This window comes from Neopelma chrysocephalum, unplaced genomic scaffold, assembly GCF_003984885.1.
Source record: "Neopelma chrysocephalum unplaced genomic scaffold, ASM398488v2 Primary Assembly neopelma1_96936, whole genome shotgun sequence".
Classification (NCBI taxonomy): domain Eukaryota; kingdom Metazoa; phylum Chordata; class Aves; order Passeriformes; family Pipridae; genus Neopelma; species Neopelma chrysocephalum.
Window position 1 is genome coordinate 974,336 of NW_020925579.1, and position 12,204 is coordinate 986,539.

The 12,204-nt window shown below is 36.8% G+C and overlaps 1 protein-coding gene across 4 annotated transcripts in view; it reads right to left on the reverse strand.

Annotated features, from left to right (window-relative positions):
* TLE1 (TLE family member 1, transcriptional corepressor) overlaps window positions 1–12,204 on the reverse strand; it is a 76,049-nt gene that overhangs the window by 16,478 nt on the left and 47,367 nt on the right. For all 4 annotated transcript variants that reach the window (XM_027670785.1, XM_027670784.1, XM_027670782.1 and 1 more), the window contains 6 exons: window positions 8,915–9,031; window positions 6,026–6,079; window positions 4,290–4,442; window positions 3,324–3,468; window positions 2,422–2,612; window positions 581–657 (listed from right to left, as the gene is read on the reverse strand). In XM_027670785.1, the coding sequence (XP_027526586.1) occupies window positions 581–657; window positions 2,422–2,612; window positions 3,324–3,468; window positions 4,290–4,442; window positions 6,026–6,079; window positions 8,915–9,031 (737 nt within the window). The remainder of the gene's footprint in view (window positions 1–580; window positions 658–2,421; window positions 2,613–3,323; window positions 3,469–4,289; window positions 4,443–6,025; window positions 6,080–8,914; window positions 9,032–12,204) is intronic.

Here is a 12,204-nt window from a genome sequence, read left to right on the forward strand (position 1 = left end):
GCTATTCTACATCTATGCGCCACCTGTTCCACAACTGCTTCATCATTCTTTTGCTCTCCAGCTGTACATTCATACAAAAGTTCTAAATAGCTTGCTCCATTATGTAAAGTGTGTGTAATCTGTTGCTTAAGTAACTGCTTCAGATACCCATTGCTGTCAGTTGCAGACTCTCTTGCCTAATAAAACAGGTGCCAGACAAGAAAGTCTGCAAGCTTGCACTACACATTTATCCTCAATGTAGTGCATAGTTTCAATATGGTTTTTTTATCTAACACATTTTACCAGCATCTACCAGTTTGTAGTCCCCCTAACCTCCCCCAGAAAGGATGAAATAAAAAAAAACCAAACTTAAAGTATACCTTCAACAACTCCTTCTTGGAAATAGGTATACATACACCTGTTCCGGGATATGACAAGTACCATTTGAGAATCTTTAAGCTTCTTTTACCAGGAGAAGACTAAAATAACCTCTTGAGAACAACCAGACACTATCCCCTTTGAAATTCTTGTTCTGTGACACAATATAATTTTATTCTCTCTAGATATTGTAGATGTTACCAAAATCTTAAAAGTTACTTACGGTTTTCCCCCAGGAATCCCTGCTAGATTTGGAGGGATTCCAGGTACTCTCATGTGAGGAGGAGGATCAAACCCAACCTGACAATGAAAAGTGAATTAATCTCACACTTGCAATTTCTCATTCAGCAAGACTATTTTCTTCATTCCCAAGATATTATGCATTTTACCAAAAGGTGTCTTTTACTCACAGTATTAAATAAGTGCATGACACTTCATTGGGGGGCAAAACCAAGATACTTTTCCTGGGCATGCTTCTGAGAGAAGCATTCATATGCAAAGAGAAAACCAGTAACATACATCATGCATTCACACCACTGAGCATAACACAAGGAGCCCTGTGTTAGTAGGGAATCAAAGTCCTGTGTTAATCCTGGAATTAGAGTCCATGGTATGTCAGCATGAAGCCACCTAGGGCTCTTTACCTCTGGGAGAGCTAGCATGTACCCAAGCTGGCACAGTGAAGTGCTGGAAAGCAGCTCTAGGCCTCAGCTAGGATCTGTGCATGGCTCCACACTGTTCTGTGTGGGCACATCAGCTGAGAGATCTCTCCCATTGTGGCATGTAAACAAATTTTCTACAGCTTAAATAGACTATGCTTTCTTTACATACTGCAATTCCACTACATTTTTATATCCTGAGTAAGTACACACATCAAATAATCCAAGCAGAAATTCTGAATGAAAAATACTTCAATTTTTCTTCTGAATGTTATACCTGAGTAAAAACTGTTATTGCTTTAAAAGGAGGGTGTCTGCTAATTAGAATTTCCACATTTTCACATAAAAGCCCTGTTTACCAGTTTGAAAAAAGTAGTCATACTTCAGTAATGAGATGACAAGCTTAAATCCAATTTTGCAAATTTACAAGTAGGTAAGTTCATCTACACATAAAACTGCCATCAAGCTCATGTTTGCAGAATCAGGCCCCTAGATTATTCCATGTGACAGCAGGTATAACTACTATGCTCCATGTACTTACTACATCCATAACAGCAACTATTCTTAACACACCTTAGCAAAGAGCTCCAAGATAGGTACCGATCAACTTCTTAGGTTGATTTCCACCAAAAAAGAATAAAATACAGGGACAGAGACATAGATAAAAAAAGCTTTTGCATGCTTCAAGATTTATTTGTTATGTCTGTGTGGAACACAAGTGTGGTTCGGCAAAAAAAAGGCACAGCTTAGAGTACTACACGGCTACAATGAAATACTTTGTGGCTAGCAAAACTATCTTTTCATTTACAGCACAAAATAATTTTTTGGCATTACTCATCAGTTAAATCACTGATGAAGATGAATAAAAAAAAGGAAATGCACGTTAATACACAGAGATTCTTTGTTTTCAAGGTGTAAATTTGTTTCTGCAGCCACGCAGCAAAGTGAAACACAGTGAAGCTGTAAAGCCTCTGGTGCTGTTACAACTTGGGAATTTAGCTGTGCTATAGGAAGCATTTTCTCAGTGAACCACAATTCAATGTAATGTAATGGCCAGTCTTCGCGAACGAAGATTTTGGGAAAGGTCTTTTACCTTTCAAGCCTGCGCAATGGATTTTTTAGGTGAGACACAGCTTGCGCTGAACTGAGCCCACCCTTTAATCCTAAGGTTCATTTGCCGGGGCCAAGCAAGTTTGGACAATGCCAGTGAGGTCCTCAGGACGTAGGTTTGTTTAGAGTGACCTTCTCATAGATGGATGGCCTCACAGGGCTAACGAGCTCCATCTGCCCGGGGGACCGGGGAATCGAACCTGGGTCACAGCAGTGAGAGGCCTGCATGCTAACCACTAGGCCACCAGGGGTCCACAATTCACATGACTGAGATTGCATGCAACGTATGGCTTACCATAGGAGATCTTCCATAGGCAACCACAGCAGCTGCAGCAGCAGCAGCACTCATCTGCGGTGACATATTGTGCAGACTGGCATAGGCTGCCCCTGGACTGGTTAACTCCCCATTCATACCAGCATGAGGTACCATTCCAAATGGAGCAGGGTATGGTCCTGGTACTGCCAACGGTGTCCGCAAACCTGGAGCTAGAGAATAATGAAATTAAGTACATTTATTCATATATTCCAGCATACAGAGAAGAAAACAGCCCTTTTCTTCCCCTACAATACCTAACCTTCCCCTCTTACATACACACACTGTCAAGACACATTGCCATAATAATAACCACCAGCTCTTTTTAGTTAATGTAAATAAGATCTACTGAAGTTTGAACTTGCTGATTATTTCTAGCAATCTCCACTAGCATTACCTATTTCCATTCCTGTAATATTCCCCTGTTTACATTAATCTCTTCTTTGACAAATTAAGCAGTAAAGCTGACAGACATGGTTTACACAGCTCATGTCTGAAGCTAACTTTGTGTACCAGCCTGAACAGCAAAAGTAAACTTCCCCCAGCATTTGTCAAGCTGTGCATTGCAGCAAATACTAGTAGACTCAGACAAAGACCATAGAAGGGATTGCGCACAGAACAACTACCAGAAACTTCTGAGAAGTCTTTTTATTTTGCATTCAGTCTCTGGATTATTTGCAAAAAAGATAAAGATGAAAGTAAACAAAGAAGAATAACAGATAGAAACATATTCAAAGTCTTGATAATCCAAACACGTGCTTCTCATCAAGCCCTCTCTTGATATCAAGAATAAAGCAATATATTTAGTTAACAGTTGTAAAGAACTATGTATGTAAAAACTGACTAATTTTGGAACCATAAAAACACATGAGGTAATGCATTACCAGCTTGGTTAACCAGAGGGTCCATTGTTGGAGGTTTGCCAAGGCCTGGACGAAGTCCTGGAGTTGCACTAGTGCCTGGGGTTGGTACATCACCCCGAGGAGTTGGTGTGCTGGATTTCAGAACAGGCGTACTGGCTTTTTCATGCTGGTATCATTAAACAAATTACAACAGTATTATTTTTAATCTAGGCCATATTACACAATTTATCACAACAGGGGCTGGAACGCTGGGCACCTACTACCTAGTCCCTCAGCCAATTTTCATAAATCCACGTAATGCTGACAACATTAACTTGTGAGAGAGAAATGTTGACCTTTTTGATTGCTGCCAAAATTAAAATAAGAAATGTAGAAAGATATCTTTCCTCTTCCACTAACATAAAAAAAAGATGCCTGAGTTAAATTTTTCAGGACAACACCATATGCATTACCAAACTATTTTAGCTTGAAATCCTTAATATCTCAATTGTTATTGGGCATAGCAAATCCAGAGTACAAAAACAAAATACCACCTCAATTGATAGTATCAAAAAAACATGACACAAAAGGTACAGAGAATCTGATCAAATTATTAGTGATACTGCAGGAAAAAGTTTTCAGAGAATAACAGCTTATTTTAGAAGAGTTTAAGAAAAACCTGGAGCACTTCTTAGTGACTATATACAGGCTATGTTAAACCATAAGCTACTGCTCCAGAAAAAAAATAAACAATGCTTAAGCAACCCTTGTATTTTGTAATAAATTTGCAACTCATTTGACAGAAATGTAGCAAATACAAGAAATCAAAACAAAGCAGAAAACTATGAGAAGGGAAGCTGAGTAATACTATAAAGGTCTGGAAAAACAATGGTCGATTTCAGCTTCAAATGTTTAATGCCAGGTACTTTGTGTCAAAAGTAGTTGCAAGAGAACAGAGTTAGATTTTACAAGAAAGAATATTTATCTAGACAACAGACAGCTACCTACCAGACCCATTTCTTTGGATTTGAGGGAAGTGGAACTTCCTGAAGAGGCTGTAGATGCTGGACTGCTTGAGGCATCCTTCTTTAGTAAGCGAGTTTTATCTACACCATTTTCACGGGGTGAATGAGTGGGACTTGCCCTTGGGGAAGAAGGATCCTAAAACAATGGGAAGGGAAGAACATTACAGAACCCTGTCATGCCTTGGTACAAAACACCACTAACAGTCTATGACGAAAAAATCTAGGAGAATTTAAGCAGCAAGTTCAAATAACAAAACACTTTCTTATCTTTATAGAAAAAAAGCTGAAATCCCTTCATCAACTTAAAGACATAAGTAAAATCATATAGCAAGCAATCTGTTTTTATTTTACACTACATGTAATCACAAATTGTTCCTAGCACAGAGCTTGCAATCTAAGTATACCTAAGAAAAACTAAAGCAAGTGCACAAAATGTATCGTAAGCACAAGGGAGACCACAAGTAACTGCAGTAAGTTGATACCGTTTTTCTGGGTACATTCTCTACACTTTGCTGGTGACAAACATTTTGATAATCTCTTTCAGGCAATACAGACCTTGCTAATCTCTACCTTCAGAAGAAGAGAAAGATGCATGCTTTTGCAGATTTCACAGAATATTCTGAGTTGGAAGAGACCCACAAGGATCATCAAGTCCAACCCTTAACTGAATGGCCCGTACGAGGATTTTTTTATGCCACAACATCAGTCACTTTTTTCCTAAACACCAACTGCAATTGCCTTGCTACTTAAATCTACAGGAAAAACTGAAATTACCTCTCAGGTGATTATTTTTCTCTGTTCCAGAAGTACTCTCTGCATTTATTTTAACCTGAAATACCCAGCCCCACAAGCTGAAATGCCATCAGAGCTCTGCAGGTTCTCCATGCTCCTTTGGATCATAAAATTAGCATTAGGGAGGAAGTATACCTCACAAGAGGGCACTAAGTCTACTGACCAATTATTGAGCAGTTTCATTGTAAGCAGGGCTTCTGAAAGGATTACTAAAATCACTAGTTTGATACCTATTTTTCTAGTTGGCTGTAATTTGGGCACTTGGAGCTGCTAAAGATATTCCTCTACCAGCTTCTCTCCCTGTGCTTTTCACAGAGCTGAAGAACCTCACTACCATATTCAGACTTCCAACATCACTTAGCTGTATAAAATAAAAGATGAAGAAAACGGAACACCCATCCCCTCACCTTGATGCCATTGCCAAATCTCTGCCCTGAAGAAAAGAAAGTGTCTAAAATCTCTGGAAGATCTTGTGAATGGACTGACTTCATTCTAAAAAAACGTTTCTGGAAAATGCTGTCTTTAACAGAGGATGTTAAAATACAAACAATTTTAAAGGCAATCTTTTTAATAACAGTCCTACTATTAAATACAACATTAGATGTCTTCCTTTTACATTTGAAGACAGTAGTTTTGAAAACCTCAGCCTTCCACACATAATCTTACCACAACTCTCTACATTACAGAGCAGCTGTGAAGCCTCAAAACATTAACTGCAGAGTGAACAGACCTGGACAAAGCAGCAGAAGGAAAAGCTGAGAAGGTAACCAGACAAAGCTCAGAGGAAGACATAGTAACTGCAGGAAAGCAGATATTGTGAATATTTTAACATATCCACAGAGAGGATTGTTTTTCTTCTAGCATCTAAACCCACTTTTCCTTTAACTGTTGGGCAAACATCAAGACTACAAAAAAGAAAAAAGTTACCTCATTGGATACATCTACAACCAAGTTATCGTCACTCTTGTCCCCATCACTGTCCTATTAAAAATAAATAGTGTTCATTTCAATTAGTACAATAAGAGCCCAGAGAGAAAGATTATGCATCTATTCAGACATTTTTTGTTTTTCCTAAATAAAAAATAACCAGCCTTTCATTAATTTATTAGCAATAGGGAGAACCATGAAAACAGATACACAACACCTTATTTCTGCTTCAATAATAAATCCCAAATAAAGTAGTACTAATTGAAAGATGACGATCTCACCATCAGTTCAAGTTGCAGATAGTCCAAAACTCCTCCTTATTACCATCATAAACAGTGTTACCACTGCTCTTAAAACAGAAAGGCATTCTGTTCATACACTCATGTGTTAATCTTAGAGAAATTACTGCTTGTGCATTCCTAAAGAAGTCTCAGAAAAGGGGAGCTTTTTGGCATGTTTGATGGATCATCCTCCTCCAAGTGATAGGAGCATTTTTCCCCCTTTTCCAGAAGGGTAAGTTTTGAAATGCAAAGTCCTGGGAAAGAAAAAGCTTCAGAAATGCTAAGACATTTCAACATTTCTGCCTAAGAAAACCAAAATACTTGGACATTCCTAAATAGAAATGTTCTATTGCAGCATTTTGACTGTTTCACTTAGATCTGTGATCATCTGAGCTGCTCTAGTGCCGCATGATTTCTGCTACTCAAGTGCCTCCTATCTCCAATATAGGCTGAAATGTCCCAGTAGACACATTCTATGATACACAGTGGTCTAGTGATACACAGAGTGCAATAGGGTGGTTCAATCAGAAAGTGAATCTTGACTCAAAACCAAAGAAAGAAAGAATTCAAGTGAATGTCAAAACTTTAAATTTTTGTGGAGGCAAGTTTGACATTTCTAATAAAAGTACTTCTAGTAAAAAAGTTTCTACGTAAGCAAATCAGACATGTAAGATTGCTCAACTATCCCCCATCTCTTCCTTTCAAAAGAACCCCAAACCAACAGGTAAATTCAACCCTACCCTTCTGTTTTAACAGAATCTTGCTCCAAGAAATACCACAAACATATTAGGGGCCCAAGAGTGCCACTGGAGACAGAATTACTGCTCTATTTGCTACTCAGGCACCTATCCAACTAAAAGATGCAGAAGAAGGAAATGAAAGCTTTAGCTCCAATTATCCAACACCTCTTGAGAAGTATGAAGCACCCAGGGTGCTAGAATAGGTAAGAACACATTCGAGAGTGTGGGAGAACAGTAGATGGGACAGTTGTTCACCAAAAATATCACTCTGAAGGAGGGCAAAATTATCTACCAAGCAACATTTAAGTGAACTCCACTGACTTCATCATCTTGATAAACAGAAATTTACTGGGATAATCAAAGGCATCTCTTAAAAGTGCTATTAATATCAGAAGATTCTCCCAATTAATAAACCCATACATTGAAACTACACAGATCCTAACATGAAAATTAGTCAGAAGTCAAAAAGAGAAAAAAAAATTAATTTTGCATCTTTTTCCAAAAGCAACAATTCCTACAACTCATTTATGTGTTCTTTGACAAAAGCAGTACTTCATTGTCCGTACAAGGGCTTCATATAAAATGAGCTCAAAATCAGCAGATTTTGAAAAACTGCAAAATTAGGGAACCCTCAAAAAAACCCCACTAAAAACATCTTCAAGATTAGAACCTGGAACTTTTAAATTGTTCAATTCTTTATTTTGATGCTGCCTTCTTTTGTAAAATCCATTTCAAACAAGCAGCAGGCAGAAACACATTTAAAATTTGGATTAAAAAAAACTACTTCTACAGCACAGTAATATCCTCTCCCTCTGCTTCCACTAGAAATACATGAAAAACATGTATTTTCTTCCTTTTCTTTTTATATCAAATGTAGCTTAAGAACAGTTAATCTTCAAATATTTAAAATGAAAAATGCCAATAGAATATCGAACCCTCAAAGTTGAGGGAGTAAAATGGGGCAGTTTGCCAAACCCATCTGTAATCAAAACAGTATTATTAGAAAGTGGTGCAAATACAACTTGCAAGATTGTAACAGCACTAACATACCCAATAGCTGTTCAAAGATATTCTCCAAGTGGAGAGAAATTACCAAATACTGAGGAAATAAAGTTTCTAATTTTCTCTTGGGTTTCACTAGTAAGAAGTAGCTATCAAAGTACAGTATGTTCTGTTAGATTTAAGTTCTGCTTTTCAGAACTCTCTCACACCAGTCCTAGTCTCTTAAACCTGTTCAAGTATCATCCTGTGATTTGGCTCAACTTTAGACTTGAAATTGAAAACCTATGTGAACCTTCTGACGCTCACATATCTTACACTGTTGTACTGAAGTGCCTCTTTGAAATTAAAAGTTCGCAGTTTTGTGTTCTGTATTTTTGACTAGCTTGCTTGTTGCTTGGTTTCAATTTGCTTTCTGCTGAAACTACCATATCAGTCAAAAGCAAACTTTAGTAACTTGGTAGAGCAATTTGCAATGGTAATCATTACTCAATGTGGTAATAGCTAGTTACTAGAAAAATTTACTAAAACCCCCTCAAATGCAAAATCCTCCATTTCAAACAAATCTTCAGGTTTTAGAGCGGTTCAGAAAGGATGTCACAAACTCTAAGAAAAGTTTCAAAACACTTGTGAATCCCAAACAACTACTCCTGGCTCAGTTTTCCCTGTTGAGGAGTATTACTTAACAATATCACAAACTACTGAGTCTACTCTTCCCACAATACAAATAATATCTCTCTGGCACATATATTCACGTACTACTTCTGCCATAAGAAACACATTTCCACACTTCCTTGTTCTTCACAGCTCTTTTACAAGCACAGTATATGCAAATAAATTAATCATTTGTTTGACACAGATTTGCTTACATAGTGGCTGGAATCCTTATCATCCACCTTTCTCTTTTTGATGTCATTGGCGTATTCAGGCCCATTCCTGCGTTTATCTGTGCTTCGTAGACTGTCAGGGACCAACAGAGAATTACTCTGTGAAGACAAAAAACAAGATCAATTAAAAATTCCTTTTAAGATTCCTTCACATATGCTTAAAAACTCAAACTGAATGTGATAGATGCTTTAGAAATGTGATACCCACTTAAGTCTTTCATTCAATTTAATTCAAATCAAAGTCCTCCAGGCAAACATACAGACCTTCACGCATTTTAAGAAGCTTGGATTTTCATTGTTCAACTTATCAAAAGTTTAGTTCACTTGTCAGTCATCACCTAGTTAACTAATTAATTCAACTGAATTTATTGTTTAGGAGAAGTGGGCCTGCTGTTTATTCATGAGCAAGTAAGAATGATTTCATAATTTTTAATATTCAGATTCCATTTAATAAAGGATATTACTAAATATAATCTGATTGACTCACTTCTAGACTATCATAAATTGATGAGGCTTTGGTATTTCTACACCTGCAGGTACAGACAATAAATGGCATCTTGTCTTTAATGCTTAAAATAACAAACATTTGCTGAATAAGGTTATGCAGTAATCAATTATTAGCTGTGGTGAACTCCAATTGGATTCCTTCAACAAATGTATTGCAAACAAAGATCAAATATTTTTACTTCCAGCATAACATTCACTACTACTGTGAAATTAAGGCTAAAGTGTTGTTTAATCAGAGTTGATCTGAAAAACTGAGGCCAACACACACACAAAAGACAAAGCAAGGACTAATCTTTTCCTCAAACTACATGGACTGCTTTCTTTCATGCTAAGTTATGCTAAGTACAAACTGTTGACCCAAAGAGCATTTTAGACATTTTTCAGTCACATGACAATTTGACATGCCTTCATTCCCATCTCCATCTCTGTTCCAGCTAAAGCATTAAAACGTGTTACAATGAGTTCTTTTAAGTGCAGGATTAGCATATGCAAGAGGGCAATTTGTTCACTGATGTGTTAATGCTGTGAACAATACTGAATGAGTTGAGAAAAAAATCTCCTTTCACAAAGACCTGGTAAGCCTAGATCCTAAAAGCCAAGTACATGCTTAGATAAATAAAGATATGCTCACATAAATATATAAGTAAATAAGCATTTACACGCACACATGTAACTCTCTCAGGAGAAAAGCCTAATGCCGATATATACTTCGGTATAGTATATCCTGATACACTACACATCGATATATAGATAAGCCCTCAAAGGAAATATTAAGATCTACCCAAGAGTCAGAGATATTTACCCTTAATATAGCATAAACATATACTAATTGCCAGTGAACTGTGCACTGAATAGCTTCCCCTTTAAAATCTGAAGACATCAGGGTAGTTTCATGCAGACACAAATGTTTAGCCCCAAGGAGAAGGAAATTGAAACAGGGTACAAGGCAATCTGAATCCTCTTTTTCTAATTCAGAAGCTGAACTTTAATGCCAACTCTAAGCTCTTTTATTCATGACTATTCAACCTAAACAAATGCCAAAGGGCTTACATAAAGCATATAGGAGAGTCTGTTGAAATTCAGTATCAAGAAGCTCAAAATAATGTCTTTACAAATTGTTTTGCAGCTAAAAGGTGGGCTTGTTTGATCATTGCACTAATTGCCTTGACAAATACAGTTGGAATTTAACCCCATATCTCCTCCCAGGTGCACACGAACTCAGGGATTCACTACTTTGAAAAACTTTAAAACCCATTTTCAATCTTATAATATTGAATCCATCATGTTTATAGCAGTAGAAACACCTTAAGAAGCAATCTGTCCATTCAAACGTGACCAGAGATGTTTTTTCTCTTAAGGAGAAAAGTCCGTTAGTTAAGGATACTTTCCCTAACAAAAATAATTGAATATACCTATTTTACTACTGAGGAGTTTAGAATAAACGTTCAAGAGCCATGTAGTAAAGTGAATAAACTCAGCTCCTCGCTTTAATTTGCCAAAATAAGGTGTGAATAGCAGAAAGGTAGCAAAGCTGGGAAAAATTTAGCTGCCTATTTGGGAGTTATGGCTTGCAAATTTTGACAACCAATATGTGTAACTACAATGGCTATTTTTTTTTTCTGTTTTATTGTAAAGTCTACCTAGAAAATACTGACAATATTTTGTACTGTTCATCTTGTAGAAGTTCAAAATTGTGAAACATACCTAGGAACTCCCAGCTCCCACTGTGTCCTAAACGCAAAGATTATTAAATTTGAGTTTTCTTCAAAAGACTGATGGCATCTCACATGAACATGTAATTATATCACAAGCCTATTTAGCAAAACATATCCCCTATGGTCATAATTACACTGCCTTTCTATAACTTACTACATTAATTTAAAGCACTGTTCTCTGTAATCAGAGCATCCATGCTAGAAGCTGTTGTAGAGCAGCTTCTTTCACAATAGCTATACTTGAAATTGCAAATATGATTGTGCTGTTGTTCTGAAAAAATTTACCAGTAAAATCAAAAATTAAAAAGTTCCTGTTTTGTTTCCCATAGGAATTCAAGGAAGTTCTAACAACTGTGACTAAAATCAGGTAGAGTATAACACTGGATGAAAAAATAGCTTGCTAATGTAACCTATTACCATTATTCAAATCTCCAACTACGCAACATTTCATTCAACAATGTGAAAATATTAATCTTTTTAAGTAGCGCATATGGTAGATCCAGAACACTGAGGAAAGGAAGTGAATGAAAACACAATTAAGAACTGAGAAAGAGATGATCATACAAACCTTGGGCTATTGATATCTCTTACTTGTGTAATGATACAGTTCAGGGAACAGTATACTAAAAGCCACATTTCTTCACTTCAGCTCTGGTAGACATTATATTTGCTGTATGTCCACTATCAAACATAGGGCCAGCCAGAAGACAGCAGCAATATTAGAGTCTCCTTATCTTCTCTTTAAAAAATAATAATCTGTTAAGTTCTTCTACCAGGTCTACTAACAACTAACTTTGATTTTCAAAAGTAGGAGAAGAATTTTTATTTTGGCTATAATGGGCTTTTTTGAATACCACTACAGAAATTTTCAGTTGGGACTGATCTTGAGTAAAAATCAGTTTGTACAAAAAGGGTAAAAAAATACATACATAGTTAATTTCCTAAAGAGAAACTGCATGGCACCAGTTTTGTCTTGTCTTAATTTCAACCAAGTAGATGCATAACTGAGAACAATCCTTGCTTTCATACTAGAAATTTGATTTATTAGGG